The sequence below is a fragment of the Cuculus canorus genome, chromosome 16 (assembly GCF_017976375.1).
Source record: "Cuculus canorus isolate bCucCan1 chromosome 16, bCucCan1.pri, whole genome shotgun sequence".
NCBI classification, from domain to species: domain Eukaryota; kingdom Metazoa; phylum Chordata; class Aves; order Cuculiformes; family Cuculidae; genus Cuculus; species Cuculus canorus.
In genome coordinates, this window is record NC_071416.1 from 3,846,240 (window position 1) to 3,870,288 (window position 24,049).

Sequence of the window (24,049 nt, forward strand, 5' to 3'; positions counted from 1 at the left end):
TCTGGCCCTTCTCTCCAAGAAGGATGTTGAGGCTCTGGAGCGTGTCCAGAGAAGAGCAACGAAGCTGGGGAAGGGGCTGGAGAACAAGTCTGATGAGGAGCGGCTGAGAGAGCTGGGGTTGTTTACCCTGGAGAAGAGGAGGCTGAGGGGAGACCTTATTGCTCTCTACAACTGCCTGAAAGGAGGGTGTGGAAAGGAGGGACCTGGGGTCTTCTCCCAAGTGACAGAGGACAGGACAAGGGGGAATGGCCTCAAGCTGTGCCAGGGGAGAGTCAGACTGGATAGCAGGGAAAAATTTGTCACAGCAAGGGTCATGGGGCCCTGGCAGAGGCTGCCCAGGGAGGAGGTGGAGTCCCCATCCCTGGAGGGGTTTAAGGTACAGGTAGATGAGGTGCTCAGGGACATGGTTTAGTGGCAGACAGGAATGGTTGGACTCGATGATCCAAGAGGTATTTTCCAACCTGGTGATTGTATGAAATAGAAATAGGAGAGAGGTAACTTTGCATTTTTTTCTCCAAAGTGAGGTGTGTCTCAGGGCGGTGACAGCAAGAGTTTCTGTACTGCCTACATGTCTGATAAACTGGGGAACAGGACTCCCCTGGGAACCAGGGAGCTTCTCTCTGGCTCTGCAACATGTTCTCCCATGTTGAATCCACAAGCCATGATCAAATACGGTAGGGCCTGTCATTTTTTCCTGAGCAGGTGGATTGTCCAGGAGAAGGAAGAAATGCATAGGCAAGCTATTAGCAAATACAGTTCATCCTGATGAGTGTACCTCCTCCACCCATCACAGCAACATTCCTTCTCTCTGAGGTCTCTCTTACCCCTTTCCACTCCAAACCTTCAAGGAGGGGACTTGAAAAAGGCCACCTCTGTGGACAAATGGGACAAGAAGGGCTCAGGCTGACCTGCTGCAAGGATTAGAGAGAGGAAGCCATCCCCTCGTCCTGCAAGGCTTCCTCTGCCCCAAGGGGCACATCTTCTCCACACAACAGCAGGAGCCAGGAGTGAGGTAAACCCAGACATCCATGACACAAGGGAGGGGGGGGTCACTCGCTAGGTCTTCCATTCCCAGCTTATCAGAACCACCTGCCTTCTCCCTCCAAGTTTATATTCACTTTATTCCAGTCAGGGCTTCAGCTCTATACCCTGACCACCCATGCCTCGAGATCCTCTGGCAAACCGAAGGCTGTTAAACACCACTCATCCTTCAAAGTCTTGCTGATCCCACAAGAGAATATCATTTCAAGTATTGATGCTGCTGTGTTCAAACAATGCATTCCAGGCAACCCAACAACCAGTTTTCTCTGGGGCTATTTATGTTCAAGTGGAAAGAAAAAGAAATATTAAAAAAAAATAAATAAATCAAGCTCTTCACTTCAGGGTCCCCCAGAGCTGCAGCTCCAAGAGCAGAGTTTCCAGCAGGTGAAAGAGCTGTGGGCTCTGCCAAAGGCAGCAGATGTGCTCCTGCGAAGGATGGACAGAGCTGTTATTTAGGTTACAAATGCTATGAGGCTTTGCAACCCTTACAGTAGAGGGGTAGCCCATTCGAAATCCAGCACATGCAGAAGAGGGAGATGAGAATAATTCAGCTTCCCTTTCAGGAAAAGCACAATGGGATCATCCACCTGCACTAATAACTCACTTTTTTAATCGCTTGGTCTAAGAGGCACATCCAGAGACTAGCGGCTCCCACTGAAGGGTACAACATGTCCCTGCATCCAGATTTTGGGGCTGCCTGAGACAACACTGCTTCCCTTCACCACATCAACACCTGGCCTCTGTCTCAGCACACACGCATTGCACTGGATAAAAAGGCAAACAGATCTGATTAAGTAAAACAACAAAAATAAAATTAGGTCCAAAAGCAGAAACTTCAGACAGAAAAAACCTCAAATTATCTAGACGGCTGCAAACTCTTCACATGCGCTCGTCGTTCACTGCCACAGGCTTCTTTCTGGAGCGTGGCTGGAAGGTCTGGCTGCCTGAGTACCTCAACCCTAGGGAAAGGAGGACACAAACAAGGCAAGCTGATGGGCAGAACCCCAGCCTGGTGGCTTTGCCAGTGCCCTGTGTGCATCCACCCACCACAGCAGTAGCAGTGAACACAAAGTGCAGCTGGAAGCAACCTACCTGCTTACAAGCTCTGCATGCGGGGAGGCTGCTGAGGCACCTGGGTTTGGACCTGCTGCCTTTCCAGCCCATCTCACAGGAGGCTGAGGCGCTTCAGCCAAACCCATGACTGCAGAGATGTTGCTGCAGCACTTGAAATGCATGCATTTTATTGTTCGGGGGTTTTTTCTGCAGGAAAACCAACCAGTCTGGAACAGTGTTTCCTTTAATGTTCTCTAGCTTTTGATGTTAATAACAGCAAGGAGGTCTTCAAAGCCCCACCGCTCCTCCAAAGGCAGTGAAACAAAGAATTTCAAAGGGGAGCAGAGTGCTCACAAGAAACATCAGAGAAGTTTCAGCTATCAGATTTCTCAATTTCATGTCCATTACCTGCAGGAAGCCCTCAAGGTGCACAGGGATGTCAAGATTGACATGAGGTTGTGGTTTGCCGAAGCCTTGGAGAAGTGCATGAGAAGGGATGCCATTACAGAAATCAATCTGGTCCCACTGTTTCCTGCACCTGAAAGCAGCTACAACTTCAAGACCCTCACTTTTATATTTAAAAATTGGCTTAAATAAAACACTGACAACCAGACAAGGTTTTAAGTGAGCAACAGGGGTAACAATCAGTGCTTTGTACAGGGGATGATGTGATGGAGGCTCTGTGCTCCTCAGGTCTAGCACAGAAACAAGGGCTGTTCGCCTTCCAAAGAAGGTATTGTTAAGATGTAAATTTAGGAGTTTGGGTCAAAAGACAAAACAATTACTACTGGTAACTTCTGAGAAGAGCAGTCCTCACTGGGTTGCAGTGGTTGATTGCTTACAAATAGGTTTCATGGATGTTTTTGTTTTCCAGGTCAGTGTTCTAACATTCAGGAGCTGGCCAAGCAGCAGGCTTCTCCCAGCAGCTACACCTCACAGACAGTCACAAGGCACAACAATCATGCAATCTGGTAATCAACCAAAAATCCCAAACAAATCATAACTTGGAATTTGCCTACTCTGCTCTCATTTTTTTTTTTTTCCACAGATGCTCTGGTGAATGGGTTTCTTGGGAGAAATGGAAACAGCCAGCTCAACCACAAGTGAATGAAACCACCCTGTGGGGGGCTCTCTCCTTTATCTCCTTTACTCTGTGGAGTTTGCTGCAGTCTCTTTTCACAGCCAAACTCTTCACAGCAATATTGACAACAGGGAAGTTGGAAAACCCTGAGCCAGGATCTGCAGAACAACCAGACTTGGAAGAGATACATTTTGCCTGGAAAAGGCTGTCCTTTTCTTCAGTGTGGTTTCATTCTACAGATTGCAAGCCTGAGGCTTCAAAGCATACCAAACTTTCTTACCTGCAAATGAGATTTTCCAGTTGTGGCTGTAAACCTGTCAGGATAAGGAAAGCCTCACACTTTTTGTAGTTTATCAGCCAGGTCAGCCCCTGAAGGAGGCACAACACTATCCCAGTACAGCATAAGGAACATGTAGGTGAGGACATCCACACGCAAAACACAAAGTTGCAGCCCCTCAGCTCCTGAATGTCTTCTTGTCCTTCCATTTCCACAGAGAAGTTAATGAACTTCCAGATCATCTACTGCACACAAGCCTGTACACCTGCTACATCCTGCCACTGCCTTTATCCAGGAACGGCATTGTCATCATCTGTTGTACCTGTGCTCATGAGGCTGCACCACTTGAACCACTTCACCATAAAGTCTAAGAGGCCCTCTACTCCTCAACCCAGCACCATGCTGAGCCATCCCTGGAGGATGAACAGGAAATGGTCCAGTTCTGGAATCTTCAATGTAAGAAGGGTGTGGAGCTGTTGGAGCAAGTCCAGAGGAGGCTACAGGGATGATCCAAGGGCTGGAGTACCTCCTGTACGAGGACAGGCTGAGAGAGTTGGGGTTGTTCAGCCTGGAGAAGAGCAGGCTCAGAGGAGACCTTATAGAGACCTTCCAGTAACTGAAGAAGCTACAAGAAAGCTGAGGAGGGGCTATTCATAAAAGCTTATAGTGACAGGATGAGGGGCAATAGCTTTAAACTGGAGGGGGCGGATTTAGAATGGACATAAGGAGGAATTTCTTTCAAGATGAGAGTGGTGAGGCCCTGTTACAGGTTGCCCAGGAGGGTTGTGGCTGCCCCATCCCTGGAGGTGGGTGTTCCAGACCAGGTTGGATGAGCCTTGGGCAGATTGATCCAGTGGGATGTCCCTGCCCATGGGGGGTGTGGGTGTGAAACTAGGTGATCTTTAAGGTCCCTTCTAACCTAAACTATTCTACGATTCTATGAAACGCTGGCAGCCAAGAGAGCTCAGTATGCTCAGGACCACTTATGACCTGATCTTCCCTACTGCACCACCACCCTTCCACTGGCTGAACCATGGATGAAGCATAAGAGCCTTCACGCAGTCTGCAGCTGAGGCTTATTTGCTTTCCTTGATGTCAGCATTGCTGGGGGATGAGAGGATCCAGCACAGAGCACACCAGCAGGGAACACAGCATCCACAGCATCACACAGACCACACGGCACCTTTTGATCTGCTGAGGATCAGTGGGAGGGGACACATGCAGGTGCAACAGGAAGCATCACAAGCAAAAAAATAGTATTTTAAAGCCCTAAAATTGCTTTTCTCTCTTCCACAGTTTGGCAGGTGTTTCCAATCATTTTCTTACAGGGTAAACACCACTTGGTTTGTAATTTGTTTGGTAAACCTTGCATTTTCAGCTGTAATTACTTCATCATGGCAGCTTAATTGAGATGACATTTAAAGTGACCTTCAGCTTACAGCTGCAACAGCCATCCCACAGGAGAGGCGGAGCAGGGAGGGGTGGCAACACACCAGTCCCCAGGCAAGAGGTGCCTGTCAATGTGCCAGCCAGGTGCTCCTCCAAAATCAGCCAAATGCAGGCAGAGTGGTGTTTTAGGGATGTCGGCACGCACAAAACCAAACTATTTGATTTCCCTACTAGGGGAAGAGCAGGCAGTTAGGATTTCCTACAATGAAAAGCTCAGGATGCCTTTTAGCTAGGGAATAACAGCCAAACCAAGGTATTTGATGATACCAACTTGCGGGATGGTTCGTGCAAGAGTTGTTATATCATCGAATCACTAGATTGGAAAAGACCTTTGAGATCATCAAGCCCAGCCATACCTACATGCAGTGTATGTCTCCTGGAGTCCGTCCTGCAAAGCAATATGTTTTTTGACATGGGCGGAGATTATTTTGCCTTGCACCATCACACCAGAGAGTTTTCTTGATAAGTTACGCACACAGTGCCCTTAAACAAAGGAGCCTCCATTTCCCTTCTGGTTCCTATCCTGTTCTCCAGTCTTCTCCACCTTGCCAAAGTCCTGCCCCAGCTGAAACACCACCAACCCCTCTCTGTACAGCACTCCTCTGCTTTTCTTCTTCAGTTTCCTAGATGCTTGGTTTGCCCCTCCTTGCCCACACTCATTGAATTCTCACCTTTAATTCCAATACACTATTTTTCCACTCAGCCTCTCACCTGCTCTCCAATGGTCTCAAATCTCTCTGGTGTCCTCCTCCAGCTGTCTCCCACCCCTTTCATGCCTTCCCTTTCCATCTCTCCCCAGCCTTAGCCCTAAACTCCTCCACACACACCCCTTACCTGTTTCATGCCCTAATTCCCAAGGAAGTTGTGGCGGCCCCATCCCTGGAGGGGTTCCAGGCCAGGTTGGATGGGCCTTGGGCAGCCTGAGCCAGTGGGATGTCCCTGCCCATGGCAGGGGGTTGGAACTGGATGATCTTTAAGGTCCCTTCCAACCCAAACTGTTCTATGATCCTGTTATTCTAATTTGGCTTTCTCAGGTAATTACCCTTAACAATTCTTATGCCACCAACCTTGTCCTCTACAGAGGTAGGACAGGGGATGTGACAGGGCATGTGGGGTGAACTGGGAGGATTCTGCTTGTCTGCACCTGCGCTAAGATTCATCAGATCTTAGGAAACAAGTTTAGCACAAACAGAAAAAGTATCAGTATTGAGGATGGCATGAGATCCAACCATGTCAGCATTCAGCTTGTTAGTTGTCCTTCGGGCCATCCCTCCTCCAAATTCACTACTGGAGAACCTCAAGCCATTACTGGATTAAATAAATACAAGAATCGGAGGGAGACTGGGAAGTCAATACTGCAAACTAACTGCTTCCGCAAATGGATTTTCATTACCATATGGGCAGGCACCAGTGTCCAGAAAGCACCACAACAAGGGTAATTATTTGCTGGCAGCACATTGTTTTCACAGAAGGTACTTTGTCTTGTTTGCAGCAGTAGAGGGCAGCTGGGCTATCGATCAGGTCAGATGCCTGTCAGTCCTGGAGCATCAGGGGTTTTAACAAGCCACACAAAGACCATATTGGAATTGTCACAAGTTCACGCTTGGTTTGTAAGACAATTTAAAGCAGATTTATTGAACCCCTTTCCTCCTCTGCCATCCACAGGGTGCAAAGGGAAGGAAAGCTGTCCAGCAAAAAGTGTTGCCAGGACTGGCCAAAAGAAGTCCCTGGCAGGAGGCTCAGAAAGAAGGAAGAGTTGAGTGCTGACACCAGCAAAGATTTTAGCTGGAAAAACATCAGTGTGTTTCAACTGGGAATACAGGTCACTGCAAAGTGTTGTTATTAAAAGCACCTCAGTCCTTCCACAGCAACAAAGTGCCCATTTTCAGCTGCTCCTAAACCCCCACTGGTCTCACCTGATCCTTTCACCCTGCCCAGCAGAGCACAATCTAACTCGGAGCACACGGAAGTCCCTCCAGGTCTCTCCCATGCTCTGAAATGCTTGGTTTCTCTCTTTGATGCAAGAAAAGAAGGTGCAATAGGAAAGAGGTGGGGACAGGGCAGGTTACCACAGGAAAGCACAGCGCCAAATGCTAACCATCAGAACAAAATTCCTGCCTACCCATGTTAGACAGAAGCAGGAGGAAGACCTAGCAGAGTAGGTCCCACAGTCTGACTCTGCTCCCACACTAGCCAGTCCCAGCATCCTCATTTTCCAGCACTGAGAGCAGCAACTTCATCCAGTTTCCACTGCAAATTAATTCCAGTTAGCTGGGAAGGTTTTAGAGTTCCTCAGCACAGGGATTTAAGGTCACACAAAGACTGGAACTCACACAACTGATGCCTGAGCAGAGCCCCTGCTGCCCAAGGAGCCCTTCAGGGGCAGGTCACAAACTTTTTTTTAAGCATAGTGTTATTTTAAAGCAGGAAATAACAGCTTTTGCAGAGGAGATGACAACATCCAAATGTGTCAAGAAACATGGAAATGAAAAGGAGAAATTAAGCTCTTTGCAAGGAACTTGAGAGCTTTTACCTTTCTGCACTTGCTAAAAAGTTCCATTTCTCAATCTATTGCCTTCATGACAACGCTGCTTGGAAAACCCTCCTTAAGCAGTTACCCTTGCCAGTCAGAGGGCATAGTAACACGTTGGCTAATGCCTCCTAACTCGTCTCGTGAAAGATGACAGCCTTTTGGAGTGATGCCCAAGGTAGCATTCACCCATTGCCAGTACATTTCCTGACTAAAAGTCAGGCATTTGAACAAGGAACAGCAGGAACTGAATAAAGAAAAGCAGAAACACATGAACATGAGAATTAAATAATTAAGATGTTAAGCAAACTGGCAGAGGGAGATGAGGTGGTGTCTACCAAGAGAGACACAAGAAGCAAGTGCCCCTGTGATTGCATTTAAATTTCAAATCAGCCTGGAACTGAACTGTCGCCACAGCAGAAGCAGGGAAGAACAGCAACAGGAGAGGGCGAGATAATCAGTTGGGCTATAATTATCAGCATCAAGGAACACTACATCATTCCCAAGGGCTTCTGAGAGACAGAAGAGAGAGACCTCAAAGCATGTCTTCCCTGCCATGGTGTTTGTCTAGGGTTGCCACTTTGGAAAGAAATAAGAAATGTGTTGGTTAAGTGACTCAAAAATAAGTATAGATACACAAACAGGCTTCGATAAAGTGGAGAACAATCTGGATTCTCCCTCAGAGCTCAGATTCATTTCCAATTTAGACAGTACAGAGAGCCAGCCCCTTTCTCTTTCTGCGTTTCTTTCCACCTTTACCCTCCTGCTGTCTCTGCAGCGTGGATGAGACCAAAAAAAGAAATAGAGTCAAACTCTTCCTAGCCATGCTAGTCTTGCTGAGAGTATTGCCCTTCTTGCTTGATCTAACGGGTCTCCTTGGTCCCCCAAACACTTGGAAGTTAAGCAAAAATTAAAATGCGTGTAGAAGATTCCACTCAGCCTCCTTAAGTGGAGCTTTGAGCACCTCATGGTAGCTATTCCTACCTCCTATTTTAGCCTGTTGGCTACAGGGACGGTAGCAGCAGACCCACAAAAGCTTACAGGTGCTGGGCTGTCCTGCACCAGCTCCAGCACAGGGAACCAGGGGGGTTCCAGCCACATGCAGGGTTTAAGGTCTCATCTGCAAATGCAGAAGAGCCCCTGGGTTGTGCACCACGATGCTAAGGTGAGAGCAGCCAACAGTGCTCACAGGAAAACAATTTAAACAAGGAAGATTACACCCCAGTGATCCATAGGCAGCATGATTTGCTAGGCTAAGCACTATATTAGTATAGGTCAGATGTGCTACATTGAAAAATCAGGATCAAATACAGGAACATCTGTTTCTCGACAAGCACTTCTATGCAGGCAAGCGTAAAACAGATCCAGGCACTTTGAGGTAGCAATGCACACTCTGCTATCGAGAAGACAGAGTACAGCATGTTTCCTATCAAACAAGAGGACCAGCTCTAACGCTGTGTGTAGTTAGTGCCCTATTTCCCACCCTACAAATTCAGCTATAATTACATTACACAGATTGATCTGCCTTGCTTTGAGCTCTTTGCCAGAGAGAAATTGTGAAGCAGTAATCCAAAAGCATGCCAAGGAGAAAGAGGACCCCCGTATTTTGTCTGTGTGAACTCAACACTAGCTTTACTATTATTTTGCCTTCGACACAAGATAGTTGTTCCATAAGGAACGCAGCCTGGACAGTTGTCCAACAGCCTCCAACACATCGAGCTCAGTTAGATGCAAAGCTTTACATCAGGGGGTTATGTTACATCAATGGAATAACTAAAACCAAAACCCAAGAACCATGTGGTCCTGCCATAGTACAGCACTGCGCCCTTTACGCGGTCATCTAGGACTGAGTGTTGTTGGAACAATATTCACTTCTCTTTACAAGGCAGGACCTCTTGAAGTCTATACTTGCTCTCCACAAGAAAACACTCTCTTCAGCCCCTATTTCTGATTTGCAGAGAACAGTTTTAACTATCTTAAATGATTAGGTCTAGAAGAAGCACTACACATCATTGTCTTGAGACAGAAGGACAAGAGACAAGGAGCAGAGCTTCTCTTTCAGTTCAATAGGCATTTGGCCTCACAGCCTCGGCTACATCATGGTCTGGCAAGTCTGAAAGCACTGGGCTGCTCCAACTCTTTGGAAGAGGGTTGAATACAGCAGCTGAGGAGTTCTTAGTTCAGCTGAAACAATGTCTGACCAGGAGAGATCAGTGCTGACAGGACCTGTTACCCACATCCTAACAACCCTCCATCAAGGATCTTGCACCTTCCCCAGGAAGGCACTCCTGCAGCCCACTGTCCCACCACAGACTGAAGTCTTCACCACTGGGTAGCAGCGAACTACAGTAGAAGAATTAAACATAAGAGGCCTAATGACAAGGAATGCCAGGACCCTGACAGCTCTCCACAGCTTTTCCAAGCATGCAAAAATGCCCCGAGAGCACTTTTGTAGCTCCAGGCTTGGCAGTGATAAGGAATTACAACTCTGTACTTCGCAGGATGGTAGAAGGGCTTACCAGCTGCAGTCCCTAGCACACCACTGAGAGCTCACCACCTCCTGCATTTCCAACTGCACTGTTCCCATCTATCCTTCAATGCTGGGAGATTACCATTCACAGGGAGCAATACTCATGCAGTCTCCCCAAGAGAGACAATAAGTGCTTTTGCATGCAATAATTTTATTTTAAGCAGATACGCCCTACTACAAGCAGCCTCGAGAGAGAGAGTTCTCTACATTGTGTAGTAGCTAAGGGCTTAATACCAACAGCGACCACTGTGTTGAATATAGAGAGTGCCTGGATACACTGGTGAAGGACACACCACAGACAGGTTGCCAGGGAGGTAGGAGCACTGCAAAACTTCAGCTCTGTTGTTCTCACACGGGGCTCAGCCACTATTTCCAAAGGCAGCTAAAAACAATTAAAAGTGACCCTGCTGCTTCCACCACCTTCCTTAGAAGCCCCTAAGGTTTCATTCACCAGTACTTCTCATCCAAGATGTGACATAAAGCTAAAGCCAAGCCTTTACCAGAGCTATGCAAGGCCGGCCTGTGCTCATGACATTCTCCTTTATGTGAGGATGGTGGAAACCTCATGATCCCCTGCTCCCGCTGTTTCCACCTCCTTCTCCTGTAAGGGTTCCTCCTCCTCTGAGGCTTCAACCACCTCCTCCCTCGGGGAGAAAGGTCCCACCAGCCAGGACAGAGGGGTGTTGTTTTTCAGGTAGTCCAGCAGCACCTCCATGTACTCTCGGATCACAGCTAGCTTCCTCCGGCTCTGAGTCAAGACACTGCTGGACAAGTCTTGGAAGGAGTTTGCTGCTGAGAAAGAAGCATGAAGCTCCTCTATGGTACTAAGAGACTGTTGTACTTTATCCTGAAGGCTTGAGGGAAGGCCCCGAACTGCAGACACTATTTTGCAGGAGGTGATTTGCAGCTGCTGTGTGATCCTGCCTGCCATGAGCAGGGCCAGAGACTCCATCTCCTGGGAGAAGGTAGGAAGAAAATCAGAAGAGCGAGTTACTACCAAAAAGCATTAAAAAAGTCAAGGGGATGGCCACTGCCCTTTGCTTCCCTCCCCAGGAGGTACCTCTGGCTCTGCAGATCTTTCATCTCCACCCTCTTCAGAAAACTTCCTACTCCAGTCCAGCCACATCTGGTGCAGTTTCTCCTGCACCTTTTGATTAAATCCTTGCTTAAACACTTCAATCTGTTGCAGGGGAAGATCACAGAGTCAAGACAGATCTGCTGGTGGACAACTCTTTATCACAACAATGAAGTTAAGATGAAGTCAATGATTTGGTCCCCTCCTTCCAGGAGACTGGACTGTACCTACCAATTCAATGATGCAGTGAAGGTGTGCAAGGGCCTCCTGCATGCCCTGCCAGACCCGCTCCATTTTGTTTGTTGAGTGCAGGTAAGCAAATAAGCGAAGTTCATCAGAAAGAGACCCCAACCGCACAAAGTACCTCTTCGTCTCCTTCTGCTGCTCCACAGACATAATGTCTGAACCCTCCTCAGTTGCTGCCAGTTTGGCTGAGGAAAGAGATGGTATCAGTCAGCAGCTGAGCAGAGATGCTTATCACAGAGTAAGCAAGCATCAGGAGATCTTGAACTAGGAGCCAGGTAACCTCCAGCACAGGCCCATTCCAGAGTATGGAGGTGAGAAATGAGGCTGACCATCCCCACTCTGATGGATCCCATTACAAATAGTCACAACTGTTTCCTTACCTAATTCCTCATTTCCAATAGGGAGAGAGCTGTCTTCTGTTCTCTCAAGCACAGCTTCCGCTCCACTTACAGCTGCCTGGGCCACTGTGGAGTCCATAACCATCCCCACACCACTGGTCACTGCAGACCTGGCAGCTCCCACACCACTCTGAAGAGCATCTTTAGTTACACATATCACCTCTGTCACTTTGCTGCTCACAGCATCTTTTGCATCAGCCACTCTGGATGACATCAGCTCCTTTGTGTCTGAGATAATCTACGATAGAGGAGCCTTATGTCAGATTAGGGATTGGGTCATGTAATACACTACAATCCTAACTGCAAGAGCTCAATTAGCAGTGTCTGCTACACATTTACTCCTATAGGAGCTTGTAGTACGTACCTGGGGTAATTTTGCTCCTATGTGGAGTAAACTTCACTCCCCAAGTTAGAAACTCTCCAAAACCAGCCCCTCTGCCAGCCAGGGGCAGCAAAGCAAATAATTCTTACCTGTTCCACTGGCTTTTGAAGGAGCGGGAGCTTTTCCCCTAGTTTATCCAAACCCTTGGAGGCGTACTCACTTGCTGCCGTAACTGAAAAGAAAAAGTGTCAAGACTTGCAGAAAAAGATAAGTCCATCTCAAGTTCTACCTTTCTGAACATGCTGCTCTGCAGGAAGCCCAGATAAGACTCCATCCAGATCACCAAGCCAGGTATGTTTTAAGATGAATTCATAGAGCAGCTTGTCTTGATCTCCTCCTAGATCTGGTCACTTTGACAGCAGCCAGTTTCCACTTTACAGACTGAACCACCTCCACAGGAATCCCTCCTGCAGCTTCTTGAGCCCTTAACTAAGATGATGCATAGCTCTTATCTCTGCCTAAGCCTCCACACCCCAAGGATCCAGACTCGCATAGTAACTGACCCATTCTGGGATTAGAGTGAACTGACCAGTCACATACTGTTTTGTCAGACACTTATCATTAGGAAGAGTCCCTCTCTCTCCGTAGGAGTTAAGAGCTTCTTCTCAGATTCCAGAGTCATGTTCTTTAAGGGCTGTGGCAAACGAGACCTTCAGATGTTAACTGTCCTCCAAAAGTAAGCTTTTTCCTTGCAGCCAGCCACCATGAGTCTGTAAGAACCCAAGTATAAGCATCTGCCATCTAATACTTTGGACCTTGTAACATCAGTTTTAGGCAAATCAGAGCCAAGACCTGGATGCCCAAGTCCACTGCCTAGATCAGGACTCCACTTTTTAGCCTTACTTGTAGGCCAAGAGTCATCATTTTAGTATGGTGATGCAGAAGTAATTTCCACACCCTAGGACTCCTTTCAGAGTTGGAAGGAGCCCAAGAATCCCTCAGAAGCAGGTGCAAACCTGCCCTTCTAGAGGGGATTACCATGAGGCTCCAGCGCAGTCAGAACTGGCTGCACACAGCTGGCTGTGGCCTCAGTCACACTCTTCACTCCTTTCTCTGCTGCATCGCACACAGATCTGATGTAGGGGTGGCTCTCCTTAGCGGAGGCATAAGCTGTAGAAACCACGTCACAGGCAGAGCTGACCAAGGTCAGGTTAGCCACCCGATTTACTGCATCCTAGAAGAGAAAATAAAAACCCATGAAGAATGCAAACATGACCCTGAGCTTCCTATGCAGTTTTGCCCCAAAACTTCCTCTTCTGTTCGCCTGCTCCATCACCCAGCCTGCTTGATGAAGCAAGACTTGCCTTTCTTGGACACTTTAAAGTCTACAACTCAGTTGTGAAATAAGCTGTGAAGCATTGACATCTATGGTTGATCCATTCTAGAAAGGTTTTCTTCTAGCCCAGTGCTGCCTGAGGGGCAACAGAGTTTGTGGGCAACCTCAATATTTCTACACCCATATCCAGCTCCAGTTTACTTCATATAGCTATTTAACAAGGAAATAACCCAAGGAAAGATTCAGACAGGACCAAGGTGGTTTTAAGTTGACAGATTTTATGCTAGTCACAGGCGGCATGCTGCTCCTCATGAGAGTAAAGCAAATGCAGCAGGCTTCCATGCTCCTGAAACACGGGAACCTTTCCACAGCAGCGTTGCCTGCAGCAAGCCAAGATCTTGACTACAGAGAGAAACATCTTTCCTAGCCAAAAACCAAGCTATTTTGCTTAGCTTAGGAGGTTAGACGGTCTTCAGGCTTACTTTTTTGGCTGTGCTACCACTCGCATTTCCAGATAAGCTGCGGAACACAGCCTGAGCAAAGGAAACACTCCTCTCTTCAGGAAGGTACAGCCACAGTGAGGCCATCTCCTCACAGGTGCATCCAGGAGTGGCTACTGATAACACCTCACAGAGCACCTACCTGCTGCTCCTCTTCCTTCACCTCCAGAGAGCTGGTGGCAGCTTCCTCTTTGTCAGGCAGAGCAGAGGCCATTGCAGCTGAAATGTACGTAGCACCACAGTTTAGGAAGAGTAGAAGACGAAGTAGCTAGTGAACCTTCATAGGATTCCCCTTTCCCTCAGACCTCATTAATGGGTAGTAAAGAAGCTTCTCCCTCTAAGGGAAGATCCCCAAAATGGGCCTCTTCCCATGGCAAAAGGGAGGAAGCTGTGCTCCTTGCCAAGCCTCCTAGCATTTAGGTTTGACGTGGGTTATGATAATCAGAGGAATAGGGACAACCAAGTCTTTCCTCAGCCAGAAGAGCTGTTGTTCTAGAGATGACACATCAATATATTTAGAAGTCACTAGGATAACAAACCCGGCCAGAACCAGCACAGGTTCTATCAAACCTTTTGGGCAGGAACACAAGCAACCTTCTATTAACCAATACTAATTTCATTCAATAATTAACTCAGGAAAGAAACACCTAAAGATGAACTAGAAGTTCAAAGAACAGTTACAGTCTTAACACCTAAAGACTTGAGAACAGTACCTTTTTTGCCCTATTGTAGAGAGCAGATCACCAGCAAGGAAGAACCAGACACAACACCATACCATAATGGTCCTGCTCTGCCTTTTATACTGGTTGGTGGGGTGAGGAGGGACCCTCTGTGACTGAGAGCTCTAGGAAGCAGCAGAGAGGAGCCTGCTGTCCTGGCCAATTAGGGGTGGAATGGGGTGAAGATGGGATCTGCTGTTGCTCATTAACTACTCTGCAATCAGGCACCTTGCCTTGTGTCGAGGAGCTCCCTTCAGAGACCAGCACTCCTGCAGAATGAGAGGCATTACAGGCGTGGACCAGCAGCCGCTGTGATCTTGCCTCAGATCACACACCATCTGGGAATGGCAATTAGTTTTTTTCTCTTGATGATGGGAAACAATAACCAGAAAAGAAAAGCAAATCTATTAAATAAATCCAAAGAAGGACTTCACACCTAATGTGGGATCCCTACTGCTCTCTCACCTGCTAGTGCTTAGTGTTTAATGATAGAAGTAGGGGCTCAGTTGCTGCCTAATCTTAGAACTCTTTTCTCATCTTGAAGTCCCCAGAGAGCCCAACCTCATTACATCTTCCCTGAGGGCGTGCAGGGTGTGTATCCTGTGGATTAGACTGATGAGTAGCCAGGTTAGAGCCTTTCTGCTTGGCTGCAGTGTCTCCCTCCCTCAGGGAGGGACAATTCACTTTCCCTTACAAACATAACCTTTGCATGCTTTTGGGGAGTTCCGGCTTCCATTAATCCCTGTGGTGGGATTAATGGACTCGTGGCAGCCTGGGAACAGGCCAGCCATCGTCCTTCCTCCTCAGCAGAGCTTCACCTCATTGCAGAAAGACCCTGCCGGTTCAATGGGTTTCAGGTCATAGGGGGACCTACCTTGCGGTGGTGGGTAACGTTAGTGGGAAGAGAGAAGCCAGTGGTATCTGGGTCCTGCAAGGACTCTCCCTGTGTATCTTCTGGTGACTTTACATTACAGTAGTCTTGAAAATGACTACAGATGAACAATTACACTGAACAAGCCGTTCCAGGAGCAGTGAGCTTCCCATGGAACTGTGTCTTCAGGCTTCTTTTCTCCAGCCTCTCTCTGATGAGTGAGTCACACTATGTCCTTTTCTTCAGAGGAGGCTTTGCCATGGACCCATCTCCTCCTGGACCACTTCTTTGCCTAATTTTATTGGGATCTTGAGGCCTTTGATATTCTTTAAACCTGAAACCAACTGAGCAGTTCTTAAATCATAGGAGGAAAGGGAAAACCAATAGTCACATGAGTGCATGCAGACCATGGCTCTTTGACACCTCAGGATAAAAAGAAATAAGGGCACAGTGATGGGGATACAGCAGCTGGTCAAGGACAAATTGCTGACTTCCATTTGAAAAAGGTGGAAAGGACTGCTCAACGTGGTGCCAGAGAGGGGCAGGGGGTGCCGGGGTTGTACATGGGGGCAGGATGACCCATCCGCTAGGGCACACAGGGCAGCTCCCGGCAGAGCAGGGGCTCCCATCTTGCTGTCTGCATGGTGAATAAAGACACCCTTGGCCTGCAGAAGGCATTGAATTCAGCTCTCCTATCGCCTGGATTAAATCTTTAACATCAGCATGTATATAGTCACAGAATCATAGAATAGTTTGGGTTGGAAGGGACCTTAAAGCCCATCCAGTTCCAACCCCCTGCCATGGGCAGGGACATCCCACTGGCTCAGGCTGCCCAAGGCCCATCCAACCTGGTCTTGAACACCTCCAGGGATGGGGCAGCCACAACTTCCCTGGGCAACCTGGGCCAGGGTCTCACTACTCTCATTGTGAAGAAATACCTCCTTACGTCCAGCCTAAATCTGCCCCTCTCCAGTTTATACCTGTTCGCCCTCATCCTATCACCACAAGGCTTTATGAACAGCCCCTCTCCAGCTTTCCTGTAGCCCCTTCAGGTACTGGAAGGTCTCTATAAGTTCTCCTCGGAGCCTTCTTTTCTCCAGGCTGAACAACGCCAAATCTTTCAGCCTGTCCTCGTATGCAAGGTGCTCCAGCCTCCCGTACAAGTAACTGCTTGTATTTTGGATGAGGGTTTAATGGTTACTGGGGTTTGAGAGGAATAAATATGTGCTGAATATCTGCCAAACAAACTCTTAAAAATACCTAGGAAAAAAAAAATTGACTGGATGATCAAAACAGACATTGATTTGGTTGCTCCCACTGCTTCAGGAATCACTATGGGCCTGTGTAAAAGCAGTTTCGTGTTCCTAGATAACGTTATTGATAAGCAATAAGATTTTGTGCTATTTAAGGGCACTTCATTTCAAAGTTTGCCACAGTCCTTTGCAGAGCAGGTTCTGTGTGTCTCTGTAGCGGTTATCTACAGATCTCCTTATGTCCCTGGATTCTGAACATTACGAGTAATTCGGTTGCTCTGGTGATGGACGATATGTACCAAAGATCCTAATTTTTACATTAAATATAAAGCATTAACTGTGGTTTCTCAGGCATATTTAATGGTAAGCTCAGTGTTAGAAAAAGAAAAAAAAACACTTTTGAATGGCCCTGGCTGCACAAAGATCACAACATCGTGCAGTTTTTTGGCTGATAAGCTTGGGTGATTGGGAGGATGCAAAATGAGCCTGCAGGAATGGCCAAGAAACTTCTGGCAAGCGTGGTACTGGAGGCTAATCCTGTAAATGTGGAGGTTCTGACATACCGTCCCTCATCAGAGCTCACTATCACCGTAATAGAGAACACAAGAGAAATCAGAGGCTAAATCCTTCTACATGTTCTTTGTACCTTTTCTGTAAAAGAGGAAAAAAACCATCTGTGTATGAACTGTCCTCCAGACAAGCCCTGAAGGACAGGTAAATGTCATGTCAGTGGATCCATCATCCCTCAACGCCTCGAGGAAGGAGCAGTGTTTCTGTCATTTGCCTTGAGGTCTATCTCTCACTTTCTGCTTTGGACTGTGATGGCAGCATCCATGAAATACGTCATCCTCTTGCACGAGGAGCCACGCACCCACCTCTTGTTGCTCTTCACATCTGCAGTTATGAATACCACATGCAGCAGAGGCAGCATATCAAGAGTAGAGCCCAAGCTGGGTCTCATAGTGTTGAGTGGAGGACTCGGGGTGAGTTGGTCCTCCACTTGACAGAGTTTCTGGTAAGGCTTTGGATGATCAGACTCATAATGATCTGTTGCCCCATACAGGGACAGAATGGTGCTTGATGTCTCGAGATGTTCATGCAGTATTCTGTGCCAGAAGAGCATCTCCTGAGGATGCTTATATAAGAAATTGAATTTTGAACCTGTGGAAATAGGAGCTACCACTGCTTCCAACCATCTTCCAGAAGCTGAGCGCCATCCACCTCATCAGGACAGCACAAGCCCTCAAGGGACCCCGACTCTTGCAGGAGAAGGGTTGCTCCTACTCTCTCAAACCCATCAGGTGCACCAAGGCAGAGAATGATCAATCCTGAAATCCTTCTTATTTCCCAGAATGACGTTAATATTTCTGTTCCTGTGCTCCTGAGCTCGAGCTGCTATGCAGTAGAAAGCCAAGCAGTTAGATGTCCCTTCTAGCTCCCCACAGCTGCCATTGGAGGAAAGAACCATAGAATCATTTTGGCTGGAAGGAACCTCAAAGTTCATCCAGTTCCACCCCCTGCCATGGGCAGGGACACTTCCCACTGGATCCGGTTGCTCCAAGCCCCATCCAACCTGGCCTGGAACACCTCCAGGGATGGGGCAGCCACCACTGCTCTGGGCAACCTGGGCCAGGGCCTCCCCACCCTCACAGGAAAACATTTCTTCCTAAGATCTCATCTAAATCTCCCCTCTTTCAGCTTAAAACCAATCCCCTTCATCCTATCGCTGCACTCTCTGATCGAGAGCCCCAGGGACGGATGCCTCAGCTGACTCAGCACCCGAACCCCTGTGCCAAACCTTTCGAAAACATACTGACTTCCAAGAAACTGCTCCCATCCTCTCGTACACCCTTTCTTTACCGCTCATTTTTCACAGCTCTCTTTGAAAGCAGAATATTTTGCTAAGTCCTCTTAGCAGGAAAAAAAAACCTCATGCAGAGGTAGAAAACAGTCAGCAATTTCATGTTATGAATCTGCTGCTGTCACAGTCACCACAAGGCACGTCCTAGTGGTCTGCATCACGGGGGGGACAGAGACTTTCTGCCCAGAAATTGCTGTTCAGATACTTTGTAGTATTGACTGAGCCTTTCTGGCACGAGCAGATGTAATGAGAGTGATAGCTGTCAGCCTGCTGCGGAGCTAAGTGTGATCGCTGTGCAGCAGGGTAATTATGGTGATAACCAGCCCTGGTGCTCTGGCCAAAGCTGTGATTGTAAGGAGGGTGACGACATAGCCTCAAAACCAAAGAGAGATACTGGGAAAATAATCAAACAGGAGAGTTTCTATCTGCGATTTTCTGCTCCACTAAAGATCAGCAAAGAATCACCCAAGCCAGATTGACTTTGGTTTAATTGATAACCTTTATCCCTCTCTTTTAGCAGAGGTGTAGGGGATGGGAAGAGGTTTGCTTTGAATCCGACTTTTGCTCATAGGCAACACAATTAACACAGAACCTAAGAAAGCTGATGGTGGTGAACTGAAGAAGATAATCCTCTGCTGCTTGGTCACCAATGCTTGATGGGAAGCTCTGTGCTACTGAGACTGCTTGAGTTCAGTGGCAGGATGCTAAAAGAGTCAGGAGATTTGTGAGTAGTTCCCCTGGAGGTAAACTCACTCTGGAAGACCGGACAAGACTGTTCATCTCAGTAGGAGCTCAGCATTTTTTTAATGACAGCATGGGTGGTGATCACTGAATGCCCAATTGGTTGGGCAACAGTTGGTCTTCAGAACTGAGCATCACCCATCGACAGGTGCTATGAGCTGTCATGATCTGGGGAAGAGGACATCAACACAGCGATGTTAACGCAACATGGTCCAAAACTAGAGACCTTCTTCCCATCTGCTTTATCTTGGACCTGTTGAGCGTGTGACAAGTGCTGATAAATCCCTATAACTACGATTTCAGTGGGACTAATTGGAGGACAGAGAGCTGAGCCTTGCTTGGACAGGCTGCCTGTTCAAGCACTCCAACTTCTTCAAGGTACGAAGGATGGTGGGTTGTTTTCATTTTCTGGTGAAACTTATCCTAACCATTCCGGACAAAGAAGAAAAACATACTGCATTACAACAGCTAAGCTAGAAATTACGTGTTTCTAACACTGCTGGATCAGGCTGGACCTTCTCTTCTCACCTGGACAAACTCTGCACCAGGTGGGCCTGGTTATGCTTGTGGGTCAGAAGGCACAGTGGATAAGGAGGACTCTGAAGCCCTGCATAAGAATCCCTTCCTACACAAGGCAACCATGAAATGTCTTCAGATATACACTCGAAGTTATTGTGGCTCTGGGTTCTGAATATGTGGGAGAGCCTCTTTTTGGGAAGAGAAGTGGGTTGGGAACGATATGGGAGCTGTACTGAACTCAGCTGGGAAAGCCAGCACCTCTGAGAAGGACAAGACCTAGTGCTCCATGGAGTCAAGTGTCCTTGCCTCGGCAGGGATGGTGGGTCAGGTTTGTCTGTGGGTTGGCAGGCAAGTTCTCAGCACCAGAGGTGGATGCTTATCTGTGCCTGTCTGCAGCTAACAGCATCTTGGAGGATGCGTGTTTGTGTGTGCATGGCTGGGGAGGGGTGTTTCTTCCTATTCTTTGCTGAGACCACATATTGTGAAGGAAGAATACTGCCCACAGTGGGGACAGAGAGAATACTGGTGCTGTTGTGCTATGAAGGGCACCAATTGAGTGCAAATCCTGTGCAGAAGTTACAGGAGGGAACTGATCCAACAGGTCCTGACAGTCTGCTCCAGTGGGTGCTAGAGAAATCAGGGAATCGGCCAGCTCAGTTACTCTAAGAGTGCCACAGCTAACAGTTTATTCTGTCTCTGTGTTACATGGCAAGCGTTTGCACCAGTTGCAAATGAACTGTTATTTCTGTGCTCATTATTGCACTGACATTTAAAGACTGCAGAGCGATTGTGGAAGAGAAGGGCTCCAACCATGGCAGAGGAGAGCCTGCGGATGCTGTATCCATGACGACAGCTCCTGCCACTTGCAAACATTCGACATCAATTAGAGGCATTCTTCTCAGGGCTAATGGGGGGAATAGGGAAGCTGGAGCACTGGGCTAGACTTGGGGACTGTGGGACTCTGTCCTCAGTTCTGCCAGCTGCCCGTGGGGTCACTTTCTCTGAGGTTGTTTGGTCTCTGTGTCTCAGCTTCTCCATCTTTAAAATGGTGATCATCATTTTGACCTTTGTCCACAACACGTTTTGTGATCTGCTGATGAAAAGCACCAGGCGAGAGCCAGGAATTACTGAGAATAAACTCTGCATGGTGTTGGGTTTGTTTGGCAAAGGTTTTGGTAACGAGCAGGTCTACAGGGGTTGAGGCTGCTGGAGACTGGCAGGAGCTCCTGGAAGCCAGGGCTGGCCGTCTCTGAAGCAGACACACCTCTGGCTGAGGCCAAGCCAACCTGCAACAGTGGTAACACCTCTGTGATAATATATTTAAGGAGTTAAAACCAGTGTGGGGGCAGAAGGGGAGAGAGGTGAGGAAGACCTTCCCGCCTGCCTGCAGCTGGACTGCCAGGGTTTCTTGGACCAGTTGTGCTAGTCCAGCCTGGTGTGGCAGCAGAGACAGTGAAGCAAAATGTGGGAGAAACAGCCCTGCAGACACCAAATGTGAGAGAAACAATTATGCAGGCAGCAGATGCGAGGAAAAGAGCACTGCAGAGAACACTGAGGTCAGTGAAGAAGGAGGGGGAGAAGGTATTCCAGACAGCCAAGCACGGGTTCCCCTGAAGCCCGTAGAGGAAATGATAGTAAAGCAGGCTGTCCCCATGCAACCCATGAGGAGTCCTAATGGTGCCATCCTGAAGTCTGTGGAGGAATCCACGCTGGAGCAGGTGGAGGTGTCTAAATGAGACTGGGACCCCATAGGAAAGTGCACTGGAGCGGTTCATGGAGGCCTGCAGTCCATGGGAAGGACTGGCATCAGAGAAGTTCACAGAAGACTGTCTTGTGGAGGGATCCTACGCTGTAACAGAGGAATAGGGTGGGTGAGGAGTCCTCCCACTGAGGAGGAAGGAGCAGCAGAGACAGCTGACCACAAGCACCATTCCACATTCTCCTATGCCACTGGAGGGGAGGAGATGGAGAATTTATGAGTAAAAGTTAAGCCTGGGAAGAAGGGAGGGGTGGCAGAAGGTGTCCCTTTTGGGATTTGGCTTTGTTTCTCAGTGCCTTGTTCTTCCCCAAGTCGAGTCTGTTTTGCTCGTGATGGTAATTGGTGAATGATCCTTCCCTGTCCTTATCTCAACCCATGAGTTTTGCAATTGTTTCTTTTCATTCTCCTCTCTAATGACACCCAGAAGGGGGAGGATTGAGTGAACAACTATGTGGCTCTTTGTTGCCCACTCGGGCTAGTGGCCACATGGCTCTTTGCTGCCAGCTGAGGGGTCTCATAACCATGACACACCTTTACCATTTGAAAGACAGTTCATGCTCAAGTCAGGCTGCAGTCCCCTTAACCAGAGAAACAGAGTTTCACTGTGCAGACCAGGCCAGCAACAGTTTCCAAGTCCTTGGATTTGCTTCTCTCCAAGAGGAGAAGTCACGTTCAGTTTCTGATGCGGGATGTGCTTATGCAAAATCTCAACTGGAGCATGTACGCAGAGCTGTCAGGAGGACAAGCTGGGCTCCACTGCTCATCACATCTCACTCCTTCCCCTGAGACCTGGGTGAATTACACACAATGGCTGTATGAAGCAGGTGTCTGTCTCCTGAGAAGGTGCCACCAGCTGCCTTCCACCAGCATCTGTTTTAGCTGGACCAGGACTATCGGGCAGGCTGGACCATTGGGCAGCTCCAAGCCAAAGCAGGCAATAGCAGGTACCCACAGGAGACCACCCAAAGTCCTCCAACAGCATCCTTAGCTCAGAGGCTGACACCTGGCTAACCATGCCCGCTTGCAGTGTGGAAAATGGATCTGGAGGGCTTGCATGATGCATGTGCACAGAACAGATTATTGCTCCTCAGCCAAGTGAAATAGGAGGTCTGCTCTGCAGCACACTTGCTTAGATTGTTCTGGCCTCTTTCAATCATCGCTCAGTCATGCCATCAGCAGGTAACCTAGGCCCAATATTTGAAGAGGGTGCCCACTAAGCTGTCAGAAACAGCCTTCAGAAACATCATTTGAAGTCTCTTCCATAAAGTAAACTGGAGCTTGAAATATGTACAAAGCACGGCAGAATAGGCTCTAGCAGCACATTTTGAAAATCAGCGCTTTAGGCAATCTCCTTAGCAGCTTGTTAGATGGTTTATAAGTGTCCTTCCCAGTTCTAGAAGAAATAATACTGCTAATGATTGTGTCAGATACAAAATAATCTCACAGCCTTTTTTGTCTGCAAGCTTTCCAGTTGCAATAAATCATGTGTCCTTCTATGCAGCTGAAGGAATCCAAAACTCATAGTACAGATAGCTCAGCTGGTAAAAAAATAGAAAGGAAGCCAGGCCCATCTTTTTCTGCATTAGTTCCAGCCGACACTTTGTTTGCCTTAGCAAGTCAGGCACTTGCTGAGCTGTGATCCCTTCTCGTTATCACGGCTGAGCACTCTCTGCGATGCCAGGAGGAGGTGTTAGCGTTAAGCATAGACAAATATAATGGGGGAATTGAGACATACCTGCATGTTTCCCTGGTCTGCAAAGTGAGTTGGTGTCCCCAAGAGAGAGGGTGAACAGCCGAGGTCCCCCGGTAGAGCGGTGGGATAGTTGCCCTGGCAGTGAAAGCTATGACACAAGAGGTTTCCCTTCAAGCAGCGGAGCAATCTGCAAGTCTGATGTATCCGGGGAGTGTTTTAACCAGTGAACTGTGGGAACGAGTGAGCTCCCTGTGAATACTCCTGTGCTCAGGACGATTGTTCTTGTAGACACAACCACACCTGAGTGATTGCATCAGTCCACCAGAAGAAGCTTTCCTGCTAGCAACATCCTTGGAGACAGCAAGGCAGAAAAGACACGAGTGCCTTTGTGCCTTCTACTCAACAACACACCTATGAGAGGTTTACTGCTTTGAATTTCAAGATGGAATATCGTGTAGAAGTGGCAAACTCATTTTACACTTCTCCTTTGAAATGGTTGGTGTATTTCTAACAAAATGATTGCAACCCAGGGTAGAGGTATTCAAAATAACCAGAAAGAACCAGTAAAAATCCACATTTCCAGGAGTCTTTTGAAACTCATTGTTGAATTTTCACTGTGGGCAATGGGGAAAAGGTCCCAGAAATGACTGTTCTGAAACCAAAAATAAAGAGATGCTTTGAAAAGAGAATAGGATAACGAATCTTCAGTGTTCGATGCAGTTACAGACCACAAATAAATAACTTGCACTGCTCTGTTGATTGCATTCATTCACTCTTTTTGTCCTGAATAATAGA

The 24,049-nt window shown here is 47.8% G+C and overlaps 1 protein-coding gene across 1 annotated transcript; it reads right to left on the bottom strand.

Moving 5' to 3' along the window:
* Nucleotides 1-10,502: 10,502 nt before the first annotated feature.
* LOC104063252 (perilipin-3) lies at nucleotides 10,503-23,302 on the bottom strand. The gene is made up of 8 exons (XM_009565412.2): nucleotides 23,297-23,302; nucleotides 13,981-14,106; nucleotides 13,041-13,236; nucleotides 12,152-12,234; nucleotides 11,663-11,918; nucleotides 11,268-11,467; nucleotides 11,022-11,141; nucleotides 10,503-10,916 (listed from the first exon to the last, which is right to left on the bottom strand). Exons 1-8 carry the CDS (start codon nucleotides 23,300-23,302, stop codon nucleotides 10,503-10,505), a joined length of 1,401 nt encoding a protein of 466 aa, XP_009563707.2.
* Nucleotides 23,303-24,049: the final 747 nt, after the last annotated feature.